The following is a 19,235-nucleotide window of genomic DNA, read 5'->3' on the forward strand; positions in this document are numbered from 1 at the left end:
ATCAACAAAATCATTTCAAAGATGTAGGCAATGACATTCATTCCCTATTGATGTTCCAACACAGCGGTTTACATTTTATGGTACTATCCTAACCAAAGCAATACATTTTAAATTCACGCTCCATCCATTTATTTGTGTGCTGTAATTCCTTAATAAACTGTGAATTATAATAATTTTTAAATAAAGAATATTTCAGTATAAATCCCCCTCGTGAGTGGTTTTTATTTTTTTGTACTACAGCTACAGAATCCAGTTTGTCCTTTAGGTGTCAGCAGAAGTGCATGTTTACGGCTGCCGAGTTACAAACGTGTAGAAATCCCATTTTGATTGCAAATGATAGAGTCGTCTCACCGGTGTTCCCTTAGCATGTGCTCAGTAAGGCCGGCAGCTCACATTCCTTCTCATGTCAGACCAGAGTTATTCCTGATGTCTGGGGTTGGGTAAAAACAGGGAAAACGTTGCAACTGTAATTACAGCTTTAGTTATTTCAGGGGTCCGTATGCACCACCCTGAGGCATGCTGTAAAACCACATAACTACAGAGCAGCTGGGAGGTAATTGTAAGCCATTATTTTGTACTTCGTTTTACGTTAAATCCCAGGACTTTCTCCTCCCACACGGGGACACGGTTGTTTCATGTTCTCTGAGATCTGGCACCAGAAAATGTCGTTTATTTATCCCAACAATTTGGGTTCAACTGGAGGGTGTTAAACGGTAAAATCAACAGCGTTTCAGAGACAAATAAAAATGGTTAATAAATTACTTAAAGGGGGGTTTTCTTTTCTTTTTTTTTACCCAATTGGCCACAAATGAAGAATAAACTAATAATGATTATGATGGTGCTGTGTTTGTCTTGTCTTTGCGTTTGTGGGAATGAGACATGTACCTCAGATCCACTGCCTGATGATAGAATAACACATTTGGGTGAAGTGGACCTTTAACTTTAGTAATGTCATGTCACCATTTACCTTGTGTGAGATATTCCGTGTCTTCACTCACTCACCTTTCATTTGCTTTCAGTCTCCTTGTAACCGTGTCAGTTGTTTAAAACCACAATATTATAGAAATCTGTCGTGAAGAGTTACAAAGTGGACTATGCTCTGGATTTAGCACTGTTTTTATCTAAACTTTAATAGTCATAGTATTTACCATATTTAACATTTATAAAATAGGAACTATTCACAAGATCACACGTCTGTACAAAATGTAAGCTTCCCTTGTTGCCACAGTGATGGTCCATTACCATTTCTGTCTGATATGGGATGGAATTCCTTATGAATGTCTAACAACCGCTTGCATCACTATATGCACTCTTTATTTTTCTTTTTTCTTCTTCTCGGACGACCCATCAGTGCTCAGATATACGAGGGAGTATTAAGGCCAAACTTAAGAGAAAGAACTGAATTTAATCTTTTGAGAATAAAGTCATAATATTATGAGAATAAAGTCATAATATTATGAGAATAAAGTCATAATATTATGAGAATAAAGTTGTAATCTTTCAAGAATAAAGTCGCAATCTTTCAAGAATAAAGTTATTATATTATGAGAATAAAGTCATAATACTATGAGAATAAAGTCATAATACTATGAGAATAAAGTTGGAATCTTTTGAGAATAAAGTTGTAATCTTTGAAGAATAAAGTCGTACTCTTTCAAGAACAAAGTTGTAATATTATGAGAATAAAGTCAGAATCTTTTGAGGATAAAGTCGTAATCTTTCAAGAATAAAGTTGTAATATTTTGAGAATAAAGTCGTTTATTATTATTCAAGCAAAATCTCAGCTGAAACCTGTGTGGAGCATTTTGTGAAGTTACATTTTGATTAGGGCTTCACAAATAAAGAAATAATTTTAATATGTTTGTCACATCAGCAACAACACAGGACTTTGAAAAGATTGTGAAAGAAACTGAGTCTGTTTGGAAGAAAGAATCACAAACACAGTCGGAGGAAATCACTGGTTACATCTGTGTGCTGCTGCTATTTCATAATAATACACGAGATAATGATAAAAAAGAAACTTTCTTCTCAAAAGATTACATTTTTTTCCCCCTCTTCAGTTTGACCCTAATACTCATACGTCGTACAGATAAAACATTCTGCTGGGGGGGGGGAAGGAACAAAATACCAGATATTGAAAACATATCGTCATTGGCTGGTTGAAATAAAATGGATTTTTATGGATAATGCAATAAACACACACAGACACACACACAGGCTGTCACAGAGCCATAAAAAGGTAGCCTTAAAACTGTGCAAGAATGGACGCAAAGAACCGAGGCTGGAGGAATTTCAGGAATGTGAGCTACATGTTATCCAGCAGGGACGTTGTTACAGTTACAGGCCACCTGCTGCCCGCACGCGCCACACACACACACACACACACACACACACACACACACACACACACACACACTGCTTCTCTAACTCAAACTCTTTGTCATCGAATTACCCGTGTCCATGTTTGTGGATACAGACGTCGCCAGGCTGTGTTTTACAGTACCTTAAGAAATTCAAACAATAATTCAGCCTCGTATTCATCTCAGCACACTCGTCTGAGGACAGCTACAATTATTGATGACAGAGGAGAAGATTGTTATGCATGGCCTGTACAGGATGCCATCAGAGACTGTGATTGGGAACCTTTTGAAAATGTCAAAGTGACACATGATTATGAATATTAAGCAGCCATGTATAGCCCATGATTACTTGATAGGAGGGAGAGATTTGACAGATGGACGACTGCTGTGGAATCTCCCCGGCAAGCAAAAGTGGTCCATGGTGATGGATCGTTACATTGAAGGATCAGCCATGGAGGCGTAATGATATGAAAACAGGACATTTAGATTGTGGAGCCCAATTAATGCTATGGACGTACTGGTGTTCAGTAGTCTTCTGTATTTACTGTATTTAGCCTTTTTCCACTGCATGGATGCAGCACAACACGACTTCCTGCTGCTGTTTTGGGAAGACTTTGTGGGACAAACTGACCAAAAAGATGGAGCTACACTCACTGATAGAGCTGATGATTTCATTCAATTAGGCTAATTAACTAATAAACTACAACGAATGAGTACTTCCATTATTGATTAACCTGTAAATTCATTTTCTTCATTCGTCGAGTAGTTGTTTCATCCAGAAAACGGTGTAAAATGTCAGCGTGAGTGTGTTAAACCTCAAAATGATGACGACGACGTCCCCCAAACAAGACACTCAGTTTACTGTCAGAGAGGAGCCTAGAAAAAGTTCACATTAATAAGCTGAAATCGGTTCATAAAAAAAACAAAAACACTCAAACCATTAAATAGATAATCAGAATTTACTTTTTAGCTGCCCTGATTACAACGAATGAAACATCATGAAGATAACCTAGAACCAGAGGTGGACAGTAACGAATCACATTTACTCACGTTACTGTAATTGAGTAGGTTTTCTGTGTATTTGAACTTTTTAAAGTATGTTACTAAATCACATCTGTTACTGATTTAAAAAATGTTGGCCTGAATTAAAAAAAATATATAAATAAATAAATAAATAAATCTCGTACTGGAAACTTTGGCAGTGAGTGATGAGGGCAGGTGAACGTTGTGACCTTTGAACCATGTTGACTGATACATTATGTGTTTACATATTTTTTATTTTGTCGGCACTCTAATTGGTAAAATGTGGCCATTAATTGAAAACAATTCACGTGAGATTTGTGTCCCCATTTTTTGCAGAAAAACCTTATTAAAAAAAAGGAAGTAAGTAACTTTTACTCCGAGTACATTTTAAATAACTTAACATTTTTAGACCAATACTTTTACTTGAATAGAACATTTCTTTGCACCCCTGACTACAACTGCATTTTTTTCCATTAGTTCAACTATGAATCAAATCATCACACGTTCCTAGAATAACAGGTCACGTGAATCCTGATGTTGAAGTTTTGTTACATCCGTGCAGTGGAAAAAGCTGACCTTTCATCACGATAGACGTGATTATGTGATTATGAATGAGACAAGGTATTCTGTATCCACACTCAGTGAACTTGTGCTCTTAAATTGTTTTTTTAGGTTAAATTAAACCATTAAGAATACTTTACCACTGCAATAAAACCCTCTCAGCTTCCTTTGCAACTATTCGGAGTCTGTCTAATGTGCACAGTCATGTGTGCAAAATGTTACCGTACACACACACACACACACACACACAGATGTCAGGTCAACACTGTAAATAGCAGCTACACCTTTACAGTGGCTCTGGCCCACAGCTGAAAGAGATGACTTGGCAAAAAAAACAATTTAATTCTGTCTCTTATTGCTTAAGTCAGCTTAAAGTTATGACGCTAACTGAAGTGAAGAGTGGATGTGGGCACAAATACGTGAGAATCATGACAACCGCGTCGTAACTGAAAGTATCATACATTCCACATCAATATGCAAAGGATTTGTATCGTTGTTGTCTTGGAAAATGTTTAGGTAGAAAAAAAAACAAAGAAATGGATTCCTTACAGTTCTGTTACAAATGTATTGATGTGTGGCACTCGGACATGATCTGCATCTTGTTAAGTCTACAGTTATTTGCTACAATCGTGATTTCTATTTGTCATATAAAATATGTTTGTTTTTTTAAAATGTATAAATAACTAAAATGACTTGTTATATATATATATATATATAGTATTAACGGAATATAAACAACAACAACTATTTTTTTTTTTTTTTTTGAACTTTCTCATGTAAAGTTGGACTTTATGTACAGGTACAGTGCTACGATCTAACACCTCAACCACATCCAGACAAACTGTATCGTGTGGAAAGATGCGGCCAAGTACTTCAAGGCCAAGGCTCAACATTTCACCCCATACTTTGAAATGGCTGTAACATGAATAAGATCTCTTTACTGAAGTATTCTTCATCTTGTATACAATATAGAACATATAGATAATAGTATCTCTTTAAATAATTACATAATTTATAATGTGTAATGGCTTGGTATGGCACAGAGTTTTTTAGTTTTTTTTTTTTATCCCTTGAAATAGTGGAGCAATCGTTTGAGAGGAGATGGATACAGACAGAAAAGAAATCAGAGATGTCAGCGGAATAAATAAATAAATAAATCATATTTTTCCTTTCTTTTTGAGAATAGAAACTGGATCGAGGTGACATGCAGTCCTCCACTTGTTCCCTTGAAGTGATCATGTACCAAAAATTGGTCCTGAAAATCACAAATTGCCCGACTTCACAGGACAACACTGAAAGGAGCCAATCCAGAGAGGGGGAGGGGGAAAGGGAGAGAGGGAATGATGGGAAAGAGGGAGAAAGAGAGAAAAAGCTGTGTCCAGATTTGTGCCTACATACTGCACATACAAGTGGTTTGTTAGCAGCACAGCTTTGGTGTCTGACTTTGGCTGTAGCTCTTCACTGGTGACAGCAAAGGAATGACAAATATGCCAAGGGTCTGTGATTAATCTCACAGACAGCTCATATCTTTTGTTGTCACCAGGACTGGAAATGATGGCCGGCTCTAGCAAGCAAAGTCCTCAAACACCCCGTGGTGTCCGGTGTGATGGTGGTGAGGGTGGTGGTGGTTGGGGAGAATCGTGTTGGCGTACGCCCCCTCAGGGTGATTTCGTGTCATGTCATGAGGCTCCTGTGGGAAGCAGATGAAAGAAGATCTTTTTTAAAAAAAAATATATATATATAAAAAAAGCACTCCCAAATTTTCTGCATTAAAACTGCAGCGTATAAAAATTAATTAAGCCATTCATCTTCTACCGCTTTATCCTCCACATGAGGGTCATGGTGTCAATCCCAGCTGACATAGGGTGAACGGCGGGGGAACACCGTGGACAGGTAACCAGTCCATCACAGGGCCACTTAGAGACAAACAACCATCCACACTAATGGTCAATTTAGAGTGTCCAATCTGCCAAATGCCCAAATCTGCATGTTTTCGGACTGTGGAAGGAAACTGGACACACACACACACACACACACATGGCGAGAACATGCACACTCCATGCAGAAAGGCCAGGCCTTGTTCCGTCCGGGTCGCAAATCTGGGTCTTCTTGCTGCACACCAACTGTGGCCCCATATAAAAAATTCATATCATAAAAAAAGTAAAGTGAGAAAACACAAAGACGTACCCATGAAAAGTTTCAGAAGTGAATTCTGCTGCTCAAAAAAACTCCCACAGGCAGGTGTGACAGTATTGCTCAAGTTAAGATCTCTACATACATATAATGTTAAATCATTTGTGTTCATGAAGTCACCAAACAGAGACAGAATAACAACATCAACAACAACAAATTCACCAAAAGTTACGCACTGCAGCTTTCAGTACAGAACTGGGCCTCACTTAACACAAATGCGGTTTGCTAAACAGACAGTGTAAACCAGTGTGTCTCAACCTGAAAACAAAGATGAGTGAAATTTGATTTTACAGCATCCACATGCAACCAAGACATCGATAATTGAATTGTAATAAAACAGATTTTTACTTTCCCTGGCTGACTCGTTATAAATGAAAACTCTGTCACTGCAGCTCCTGTTTGTCGCATCGAATTACAGTTAGATGTGCGACAAGAAAGCTAATGAAACAAAATAAGCATCCAAGACAATGTAATGCAAGTCAATTCAGCTCCGGGGGGAGATTAATTAGCAACATTACAATCTTCATTATTATTATAAGAGTGGAAAAACACATTAATTTGCTTTCCCCTAAATTACTCTCTTGTCATTCGCCAATGCAGCGACAGTGCTGCGGGGAAAGCTGTACACTTGACACGAAAACAGTGTCATTTGTTAGTAAAACACAGTGTATGTGCTGTACCTTTGCTTTCATTTCCTCCACACCCACTGTTGCGACAGTGCTGCTCTGCTGCTGAATCTTCTTCTCCTCTTTCTGCGGTCGGACCAGGCGCTGTAGCCGGCGCTTGGTCACCTTGTAGCACAGAGAACGTGGCACAGGGAGGGTGAAAGAGTTCATTCATCATCATGTGTGCATTAAATTTGACCCCCTCACATTTGGCTTTATTCACACATGTATGACAGGCAGCTCTAATCCGGTCCTTATTATAACACAATATTCCACCATGATGTTGCAATGAAGATATTCATGATGACATTTCACAGAATTTCAAAGTAAAAGAGCTTGTTTGGATATGGAATGACACATTATGATGTAAAATAAACCTATTATTAGATACATTTTAAATTAAATTGTTAATAGTAACATGGGTAACATTTAAAAATGCGATAATTACAAACAAATGTATTATTATTACTATTATGAAAAAAAAGAAGAAACAGTACCATGTTTTCATTATAACATGATATTACAGTAAGCGGTGGGTCGCGTGTAATCGATTGGGGGGCCACAGGTGGCCCACGGACCGCCAGTTTGACACCTCTGCTTTAAAGGGATAGAGCTGAGGCAGGAGTTCATTTCATGATGAGCGTTAGAAGCATGTCCTCAGCACAGGCCTGAGCGGATATTACTGTCTCCTGCCTGGAAATCTAATGAAACTTCTCACATGCATAACAAGTGATAACATTGACACTGTGAGATGTTCACATGATAATGTGACGGAAAGGAATCCTGATAAACACTAACACACTCTGTGGTTAACATTTATAAAAAAAAATCAATATGGAGGAAAATTAAAATAGATGACAGTGCACTGATGTGTTTTGTAAATAGTGACTGTTGATTATAACAAAGTAGGACAATAGCTGTTAATTATTTCTAATTGTTGCACAGCAGCGTTCTCATTCCGCATTGTGATTGACTTTGTGTGTGCGGACCGCGATGAACACTGTACCTCGTAGATATAGTCCAGTATTTCTAAGACTGTCAGGATGCTGGCTCCGATGAATAAGCCCATCTGTCCTCCAATGTCACCTGAAAAAGAGAGAGTACTCACAGAAGATGCACAAAAGACACCGCGCCATAGCTTTTCCCACTTTTCCCTGCTAATATCAATGAGAGGTGAGTGCTGCTATTACAACAACACCTGTCACTCCGGCAATCAGCAGCAGGTCTCTATGTTTTTTTCAGAGATTGCAAAGAAAAACATGAAAGAAACTCTTACCTAATAAACCTGCGACATCATAGGCTTTCTTTTGCTCAATAGTTTCATAGTTCAGAGCTTCAAAGAAGATGTCTAAGACCAGGAAGTTGTCTCTGGAAAAACAAGCAGAGAGTGGACGGACGGCGTCGAAAACAAAGTCATTTGACAAAAAAACTGTACCACACTCAGTCAACGCTATGCACACTGTAAATTGCCATCATGGGATTGTGAGGCCTAAAGCGCTTTACACAGTTCTAAGCAGCCACCGTGAGATAATGAGGTGTTTAACTGAAATGAGGAGAAAAACACCGGCAGTCTGCTCTGTCATCACCATGTCTCTGATCTCTGTGGATTTACACAAAAAAATATTTACCAATATTAAAAGAGTGTTTACTTTAAACTATGTTCCCAATGATTAGGAATGAAAGGAGTGAAATGCACATGAGTTCAGTCAGACCACACAAATGAACTTATAATTTACTTCCAAACTAAATAGAGACATAGTTTTTAAGGGAGACAAGGGGGATATCATGTATGGGGGAACCTAAATTTAAAAATGCAGTGTGCCAGGACAACAAATGTACAGTATGTACATTTCAATCTCGGGGGTCAAATTATGGAACCATCCTAACAGATAAATTAAAACAGAGTCAAAAACATAAATCAGTTTTAAAGAATATAACATACATACATTTTAAATAAACATAAGGTTGAAGAACAGCAGTTTAATCCAGGAGGGTAATGGAAATGTTTAAAGACAGACGTATTCTTGTGTTGTACTGAGAACATTAAGAACTTTGCATAAAATACTGTAAATATTTGGTGATGGGATAAAGCAGTCTATAAACTGAGTTGAGTGTAACAGGAATGGGGTAGTTACATATAAGTTTATACTTCTGCCTACACCTTTTCAAACATGCGACGATAGCTAGCCAGATAGCTAGCTCGTGCTATAGCTAACGAGCTACCCTCTATCTATCTGTGTTCAATAGAAAGACAAAAAAGATAAAGGTTTTTAGAAAGAGAAAAGTTTGAATTATTATTACACTGCGTCGGCAAAATGTGGAATTGAATTTCTAAAATGTTACAATAATAATAATCTACGTATTAGACCTTGATTCTTTTTTTCATACAGGAATTTTACTGCGACAGCGGCACTAGAAAAGAGTAGAGGTCAAAATGTTCAATTTTGTGTTCACCGACACATAGACGATCAAGGAGAAAATGACGAGTTAGTGTCGATTCAGCGGTAAAAATTTAAATAACAGCAATAAACTAACAACCTGTCTCCTCAACACAACAACACAACCAAACAAACGTATAATACTGTAAGTATTTACTACTCGTGTGTGTGGTCCCTGACAATCAGCCTCCCATTACCACACGGAATATAAATTGATGTATGTATAAAACCATGATTGATTTTTTGTTTATGGTTGTTTGCGATTACAGTCTAGAGGTCACAGTTTATAGTCCTTTTTATTGAACACCACATCATTGCACATAAGTGACTTTAGTCTTGTCGAAGGCTCGCCGCCGTACCTGATGTACTCCTCTGACTTGTCATATTTCCTGGAGAGATAGCGAGCCGAGCCCTTGCTGGGGATTTTAACCATGGAGAGTTCTTTACCGTAGCGGGTGAGATTACAGGGTGTCTCACAGGGACAAGTGTCCCCGCTGTTCTTCTGTAGCTGTGCTGCAAACACAGTGGAAACAGGGGTTTAATAGATATAACGTGGGCCTGGTTGTTGGCAGTAAGAACAAAGATATAAACATACATGATAGGACACAGAATCTCAAGACAAAACCAACCAGTAATTACATATTTTTTCTGTGTAGTACTAGTAGTAAGGGACGTTTTTGTGTCAGCATCCCACCTCCAGAATATTTGTGGACATCGAGACAGTTTGATCTGGTCCGTGGGGCAATACATAAATAAATAAATATATACCTAAATAAATAATCAATGACACTTTGGTGGAGTTTCGTGTCCAGCTGGCACTTTCCCACAAACAGACCAAACTCTGAAAGAGACAGTGTTACACCGGCAGGATTTGGGGTCAAGCCACGCTCTGGTTTTTTGACAGAAAGAAGAGGTTTCCACTAACAACAGGAAGCCCGATGTGACATCCGAGTATGTGGATAGGTTTGCAAAAACTACAGCAGTGTTTTGGACTCGAGAGGTTAGTGTGATATATGCGTTCAATAACTTTGTATGGCCCTCAAAAGGGAAATGGCCCTTCATAAGAAATAAGTTCCCCACTCCTGGTGGTGAATAAGTGCTTTTTCAGGTAATGTGGGAACATTCTCTCTCGAGCCAGTGTTTAGTTTTTGCTGCCATATAGTTTTAATGTAACAAATTGATTATAGCTTATAAAAGACAAAATGTGCAAAAACAAAACTGGCAATATCTAGTTTTATAGACTTAGTGTGCCATATGAGTATTAACAGAGAAATATACAGGTTTTTCTTTTTTAAATATTAACAAAAAGATTTATTAGTCATTTACATGTGTTTGCTCTGAGAATAAATAATGAAGCAAATGCTACAGTGATTGTTGGCTTGCAAACAATTAACATGCAAGCAAAAAAAAAAAACACTATGCACACAGGATTGTAACTACTGTTCTATTTTCTATTTCCAAATTCTCAATATATTCAGCCTAAACAAAGAGAAGCAGAGGGAGCAATTAATGCAGTAATTATAATTTAATGATTTATATATTTCACAACAAGTGATTATCTTATTTATATGCAGGAGCAGACACGGCACATTTTCTTTGTCTTTGTCTTGTAAGAACAAAACACCTTTACAATATAAATATACAAATTATGTTTTCATGGAGAGGGGAATTTATTCACACTATTTGAGTCGGTACTATGACATCACACGAATAAGGCCTCACTTTATAAGATATATCTAAGGTTTCATTCTGCCATATTTTAAATGGGTTTTGAAGAGAGCCATAATTAAATGTCTGGCTTATTTTGGCTCAGAGATGATAATTGTACTTATACATTTGGCATAAAATTGTCCCCTTTTTTACTGCAACCCTCATGCCTTTGAAAGTAAGGCACCTTGGTTCAGTCACAGTCTGCTGAAGGGCAGTGAAGCTGGAGTCAAAAAACCGAGGGTGGGGTGTGGACGGGGTGCAGAGACACAGCAACGGAGCCTTGTTTACATATTAACATTGGAACAATAGCGACTGAACAGCCATCAAGCTCTAAAGTGACTAAATCACAGTGAGGAAAAGTCATTTTGAAATATCTAGTCTACCTCCAGGTATTTGTATTACAGAGAAAAAAAAGCCCTTATTATATTTAGTGATTGTGTTTCCATTTCCCATCTATTGTAATGAGAAAAGAAATGAAGGAAGATTGTTTCTTACCGAGTGCTTTGTCAACACAGTTGATTTTACTGGGAGGGCAGATATCTGCAGTTCCTGGAGAGGAGAAACAGAAAATGAGTCTGATCAATCAGAAACAAAATGATCAGTGACCCATATCTGCTGCAATGAGGAGCCGCGGCAGCGAACAACACGCCACAGCTTATCATTCGTCTCCAAATGAAGGCAGTAAAAAATGAGGACGGGTTTGCATCCATAGACACTGGACCGTCTTGGACGTTTGTCCTTGATGGCACTGAGAAATGGAGCATGCTGGCTGGCTCCACCCGGGAGGCATATTTAGAAAGTCTTTAAAAAACAATCAATGAGTCACTTCCTCGCTGACTCGCACACTGAACCAGACCATTAATGACAGGTATTCATCAGAAACACAATTAATTTGCAAAAGGTGCATTTATTTGCTGTTTTAATTTCAAATAATATCTCATGACTGGAGGAGTGAGTCACTGTCCGCTTATTTCAAAACATCTTCCTTTATGATTTTGTGAATAAACAGAGAAGAAATGCTTTGATTTAATACTCATATTATAGCAATAAACATTACTATCTGGACAGAAGAAGGACTTGGAGTTGTGTGTGGAGGCAAAAGCAGCACAGCATCTGTGTATGTTGTCTACATATGAAGAGCAAAAACAACTTAATGGTGGTTTTGTTTTTGAAGTGGTCATCCGGATACAGAAATAGAGTGGAACAATAAAAAATTTAACATCAGCCCAAAATATCTGGGGAAAACACAGTTTTGCTTCAATGCCACAGAGTGCAGGAAATATATGTGGATACATAAAATGTTTTATTACTTTGTGGCCATTACTACTATTAATGGCCACAAAGGCAACCACAAGCTCCTCAGATAAAGCTGCAAAGAAATTTCACAAATGTGAAAAGTTGCATTTGTGATATCCAACAAACCATTACATGATGATGCCAGCTGTCAGTCCCACTGGTGTCCACTTATATGTGCCGTACTTTAGTCGTTATTTATACTTTTTATTTATTGAATTCCATTTTCCATCTACAGTACATGGGAACGTAATTCACGAAATGTGCTACTGAAAAACACCCGAAACTAGGATTTCTCAAGAAAATGTTTACTGACATTATAGATCAAATGTCTAGTGTGGCTGAAGCCAAACTACATCATGTAAGTCTCATGTAAAATAGAGTATAATGACATTTTTCCATGATACAGGTCTAGCACGACTCGGTTTGACTCTACTCGGTTTGGTATCAGGCACATCGTTACTTTAGTACCTCTTCAACGTGGGCGGGATCGTCATTGCACGGCTGCACAAGACTGCAGTGACGTCGGTTGTTTTTTCGATGTACTGAATCGTTGGAATCAGTTCATTAAAAAAAGAAGTTCATTACTTCTGCATGACCGGAGCACAGACAAGAATACAGGTTGTGACGTGGCTCACGATCGCCGGCATTCAGCAGTTCTGTTGTGCTAAATCCACCAGACTCCTCTGTTAAATATCAAGATTTTAGAAATAATGATGTATGCAGACAGAGAACGGGTCAACAATCGTGCTTGTTGCAGTTTTGTTGGAGCGATGGCGATCCAGTAATGCCGTCTAAAGTCACTTAAAATGGAAGCAACAGCCGAACTGAAAGACAGCTGCGTTGGATGTATACAAAAGCTACTCGATGTCGCTTTGCGTTAAGGACGCTGACATTTGTTTTACTTCATTAGCAAACAAGAAGAGTACATCAGTTTTTATACGATCTGTAGGTGATAACAATTACACAAGAACTACAAAATATGATCTGGTGGCTTAAACTGACAATTTGAAGCAACAAACTATAAAAAAAACACTAAAGCGGAAAAACTAGGAGCGAGAGACTGTGTTGGATAATGTAAACACATGCTAATGAGAATCTGCTGCTGTGTGAAGACGACAATAAACAGTTGGATTATGAGAGTGAGTCCTACAAAGAAATGGATTACCAAAACAAATGTGTGCTGTTTCTCTCAATAAATAATAATAATAAAAAACTTACAATGTATAATTCTGAGTGACACAAATCTGCTGCTATGGCTATAGACAACTGCCGGAAGACAAAACAACATAAACAAATAATTTGTTTTAGGCACAGGTCTCTTGATTTCTCATTGACAAGGTGTTGTTACATCGAGGCTGTTAAAGATTTCAATTCACAAGTTAGCCTCATGCTCCTCTGGCAATCAGTGAAAATAAATGCGATCTGAATGAAAATGAGTGCAACAGTATGTTTTATTCACTACTGATAATTGCAGTCAACTAATGCGAGTGTGTCTGACGCCACACAAAAGCTTCAGTGTTTAATACATCTGATATAATAAATATCATATTTGATGTAATACTTCACCATGGAATGCAACATGCTTCTGCTCCCCTAAACAACTTGGCTCTGTGAACACTCCTTATTATATTTCCTCTGTCCATTTTTGTGTATTTGTCTCATTCCTTTGAAAAATTGCGGCAATTAAGTTTCCTCACGCTCAATAATTATCGTGATAAAATGTCAGCGTTTTACGTCTGAGTAAAAGTTGAAGAAACCAGATAATTGTGGTTTTCCACCTCCAGGCATTTTTGAAAATCTGAGGCAGACGAATCATAAACATTATATTAATATGTATACAAGCTTTGTTTTGAAGGAAATTATATTATATATATGTAAATGTAAATATTGGTTTACATGGGTATGAGCCAAAAAAGGACATAGAAGTAAGGGGGAAAATAAATAAAAGTTTTGTGAGTTCACAGCCATATTTTATATTTTCCAAAAAACGTTAAACCAACTCAGACATAGACCATGTTTAGACTGCAGTCTAAATCCAATTTTTAAGCATTGCTCGATTATATCTAGCTTGATTTTTTGTCATTTTCTGGACAGCAAAAAAAACCCACGACTAAAGTGTCTTCTGTGTCACATGCAGTGCGAGTTGGACAACAACAACAACAACAACGACGCAGATCCGGAGAGACGGAAGTTAATTGGAGGAGCGTCAAGCGATCGACACAGTGGACAGACAGCCTGTAACTATAGAAATGATGTGGAAGACAAGACTAGACAATGTCAATATGGACACGGGCAGATCGGATCAGTATATGCTGTTGGTCAGTTGGTCAGGAAGATCAGATTGTGATCGGATATTCTTACAAATCTGATTTGGGCTGCAGTCTAAACAAAGCCTGAGTCACTCTGCAGTGGACAAAAAGTCAAGTCCACCTCACAACCTGTTGACATCAAACAATTAGCAGTGATTTGTCTTTGCACATCAGAACACCAGCCTGTAAATGGGAGCCGTATAAACTGTATTATAATCGGAAGAGATTTCCTTTGTCAAAACTCTACCTTCAGTTTCTAGTGTGTGGGTTTAGGTCTTTATTAAAACTAAGTATAAACTCTCACACCCAGTTGTCTTCTCATATGAATCCTCCTTATGTTTTAACTTTGTGACTAAGTAGAGCTGCAAATGTCAGGTGCGCTGTGTAAATATGGAAATGATTCATGCAAACATTCAAAGTTTTCCTGCTGTAACTTCAAACAGATCGCTACAAATATGCTTACTTATTAAACATGTCAATCAAAGTGCCTGCATTTACAGATTCAGACTACATGGACTCAAGACCTTTTTCAATTTGCTTTTGGATGAAAATAAATCCGACTAATTACACATTCATAGACTCTAACTTGCTTTTTCCTACGTGGAAATTAAGATGGATGGTAACTGTTACTATGCAATGTAAGACTCAATCAAACCAATAAAGCAAACAAAGGAAGAACATAAACACCAAAAAGATGGATACAATTTAAATGACCAGTTTGCCATTGAAAACAAAGGCCATAGTGGTGGCTGCTAGAATGGTTTTGGCTTGATTTGTGCAAAAATGGATTGTCCAATCTTTTCAAATAAGATGATTTATTCTCTTGTACTCGTGTGAGTTTTAAATTAAAAAATTAATCCACATAAATTGTTTTCCTATGTGACAAGTAGTGGCGGATTGTCGATAGAGGCGCCGCCCCACCTGTTCTTCACTGGTGCCACATGAAGAAGAAGAAGAAGAATAAGAGACTTTCATTGATTTTAAAACATTCTTTTTAAATGAGCAAGATAAATGTTGTACAGTTATTGAGAAAATGGATGTTCTGCTGTGAAAATGTAGATGTGAAAAGTGCTCTACATTGTCTAAAGACGTGTAGAAGAGAAGGAAGATGGAAAAAGAAGTTGACTTGACTGAGAGGAGAACACTGTGGGAGAAGCGAGAGCAGCCACACATCAAACATCTGCTGTTATTCCCTGTTTACATGCGAGTTTTTGCTGTTTTCATTGTCATTAATTATAGATGGTTCACGGGTGATTCTTTTTTTTTTTTTTTACTTAAGGTTTATTTAATACCACATGCATACAATTATATATAGATTCATTTATCAAACATTGCATTGCTGTCTGTTTTAGTCTGTAACATTCATGTTATATAATGCGCACATTTGCTGTTGTCATAATTTCTCATTTTTAATTGGGTGAGATAGTTTGCCATGTTTTTTTTTTAAAAAGTGTAGGGTCTAGGTTTTTAACATACTCTTGCATTTTTAATTAAGTTTCATTTTAATGTAGAAATGACACTTGAAGCAATGGTGTACTGTAAACTAAACTTTCACACACTGATGTGTGAACGTGTAGTTTCATGTGTCACTGACCGCAGAGCTGAAGAGCAAACCCACTCCAGACAGCAAGCATCAAGGTCAGGCCACCCAAATTATATTTGCACCTCTGCTGCAAACGTTCAAGTGGCCTGGAAATGATGAAAGTCGGTAACATCATGCAAATACTGCTCTGGCTGCTTTTTCCATCATGTGAGATCACACTGTTTTAATAAGAAATACTGGGAAATACTGGAAACTAGTAACTGTGATCTCTGGATTTAACTTTTGTTACTGTAAATATGAAACTGAATGAATGTTGAATTGTTTAAACCATAAGCTGTATATGAAAAAAGGGTTAGTTTTCTGGTGTGAAAAGTGAAGCTCAAGGAGTGGGATGGAAGTAGTGGTTAGCCACCAGGAGTGATTCTTCTGGTTGAAAAATAACTGTGAGTGTAAGTCTATGGGAACATTTTGTGCACATGACGTCAAATTTGTAAATTATCTTCCCATTTAGGGCCACACAGTGGATTAACAGCTTTTACTGTTGCCTGAAGGCAAAAAGACACAGGTTCAGATCAGACGGAGGGCCTTTCTGTTTAAAATGTGCATGTTCTCCCTGTGTGAGCATGGGCTTTCTCTGGGTTCTCCGGTTTCCTCCCACAGTCCGTACGAAAACATGCAGAGGTTCACTGACAACACTAAATTGACCATAGATGTGAACGTGCGAGTGAATGGTTTCTGTATGTTGACCCTGCGATGGACTGGTGAGTTAATTTGCTCATTTGCTCATTTAAAAGAAAACAGACTATAAACTGTGGCACATATCTGATTGACAGCTGGTATCATGCAATGGGAGACATCTGTGGATTTCCAGTTGCAAACACTATCATGGCGTTAGTCAATCATGAATCTTGAGGTTTCGAATGGGAGTTTGCTTTGCAACCAGAAGACTACATTGAATTTTATATACCGTTTTGTTGTTTTTGTTATGACCTTACCATAAAACATGATGTGTCTTTTGTTTCAAGCATTCTCACTACATGACGTTTCATAATGAACTGATTGTGAGGCTCAGTGTAAATAGACGGGGGGTGTGGTCTTACCAGGCATATGAACCATCCTGCATTTGCACACTCGCAGGACCTCGTTGGTCTCACACAGCAAGTGACAGGCACTGATGCTGTATTTGTCGTATCCTGGGAACTTCTCTTTGCTGGAGGAGCGGCAGTTCCCCCAGGGCTGGGGCAGGTAGGTCAGCTAAGCACACAGAGATTTATTAGAACCCAGCCTCAACCACCAGGGGCCAACAATTTTAGGAAGAGCAGGAGTCGAGATTGTTGGTGGGGGAGGGGAGACAGAGAAGGTATAGCGTGATAAAGAAGACCTACCCTCTGCTCCTGACACGAGACAAAGGTCTGGAAGCCTGGAGAGACACCAAAGCCCAGCTGGTGGATGTAGGGAGGCTCGTCTTGACTGTGGATCTGAACGCGTATGCCAGCCTCCAGGGATGTCTCATCTCCAGGATGAAACAGAGCACGAACACGAAGCGTTGCAAAGGGAGAGAACAAGGGAATTTCAGATTGCTGCCTCATCTGACAGCTCGAACTCAGTTTGATGTTAACTGCAAACCATATTTCAGTCATGTTTGAGAAATAAGCCAGCAGGGAATTATAATATGTGACAACTAGAATGCAAGCATAAGTCTGAGGCAATATATATTTTGCCCATGAATACTCCTTTCACAAATCAGAATTTTCAGGGTGCAAGAATGCAATCAAAAGCTGCATTATTTACAGGATGTAACCCAGGGAAATAGATACAGGTTGTTTCTTTTTTTTCCATTTTTACCCCAGCAGAGGGATCACATGCTCGTAGGATTACAATGGACAAATAGTTTCGAGGCTTACTTGTCTCTCTCCAGATGGGCAGATATTCATCCTGCTGTATATCCAGCATGATCTCCAGACCGTTCCCCATTCCGCCCTGCTTGGTTTTCCTGGATGTGCTCTTGTTGCCATTAAAAGTGTAGCATTTCCCATATCTGGTGTAAACCTGAAAGAGCACAGATTCACATCATGACCATCACCATAAACATGACAACGTCCACATGCTGGGTGACACAAACTTGTACTCACAGGGAATTAATGTGAAGGCACAGAAATAAATTAACAATCAGCCTCTTGTTAGCTGCTGCAGAATATTACCCACACATCTCTGGCTGCAGTCTCTTATGGACTTTGATAAGATGCATGTGAATGAATTCCCCAGCACCCACTGCACGGACCCTGCACAAAGCTGCTCAGTAGTTTTACCCTGCCACTGAGATATCAAATGGCATAAGAGATGCTTTAATCTTCCCTCAAAAGAAAACAAAAGACAATAAGAGAGAGAGAGGTCGCTTTAAATGAGCTATCACATCACCACCTATCAGAGGAGCTGTCTCTGAGGGGGACACATCATCTCTTTGTGTTTGCCTCTCATCTTAACTTGTGCACTGCAGAAAATATTCATCTTACAAGCCATTTATCCGTTTCCTCCTCAGAGTATTCAAGGCACAGCCTGTGATCCACATGGTTTGTGACGTCCCCAAAAAACACAAGAACCTGGGAACTCGCCCGCACTCTTGACCTGTCTTATATTATATTCTAAAGAAACACATACCCAGGACACATCATGACACATAACTCTCTGCAGGTCCAGTCAGAATTAAACAAGGATGGCAGCTGTGTTAAAAATTTGATTTCTCACCATGTGGCAGTATGTGTCAGGCAGCCTTTCAAAAAAGGAGAAAACATCAAACGCAGTGTGAGGAATGAATTACTGCCGGACATTTACATGTAAATGAACGTCTGTCACATTCAAACCCTTTGCCAAACCAGTTCGCACAATGCTGATGAAGTCTAAGTGCTGCGGGTGAATTTCTGTATTTTACAGCGAATTGGAAATTCAAAATCTGGTGTCTGCGGTGACGTTATCCACACTGAGCACCGTTAGCGATGATTTCACGTCAACCACGAGCTGGAAAGGGACACAGACACATAATTGTGTGTGCCACAGTAACTAGGAGTAGAGAAACGCTTAAAGTTATACGTAGCTGTTCCAATTACTCTACCTAAATAATGATTCAGTGTCTTGGTCCT

At 38.5% G+C, this 19,235-nt stretch overlaps 1 protein-coding gene across 1 annotated transcript; it reads right to left on the reverse strand.

The window, feature by feature from the left end:
* Positions 1 to 4,862: 4,862 nt before the first annotated feature.
* On the reverse strand, positions 4,863 to 18,239 carry asic4a (acid-sensing (proton-gated) ion channel family member 4a). The gene is made up of 9 exons (XM_044019190.1): positions 18,003 to 18,239; positions 17,484 to 17,611; positions 17,199 to 17,352; positions 11,446 to 11,499; positions 9,600 to 9,753; positions 8,079 to 8,170; positions 7,809 to 7,888; positions 6,818 to 6,928; positions 4,863 to 5,634 (listed from the first exon to the last, which is right to left on the reverse strand). Exons 1-9 carry the CDS (start codon positions 18,070 to 18,072, stop codon positions 5,509 to 5,511), a joined length of 969 nt encoding a protein of 322 aa, XP_043875125.1. The 5' UTR covers positions 18,073 to 18,239; the 3' UTR covers positions 4,863 to 5,508.
* Positions 18,240 to 19,235: the final 996 nt, after the last annotated feature.

The sequence above is a fragment of the Solea senegalensis genome, linkage group LG2 (genome assembly GCF_019176455.1).
Source record: "Solea senegalensis isolate Sse05_10M linkage group LG2, IFAPA_SoseM_1, whole genome shotgun sequence".
Lineage (NCBI taxonomy): Eukaryota > Metazoa > Chordata > Actinopteri > Pleuronectiformes > Soleidae > Solea > Solea senegalensis.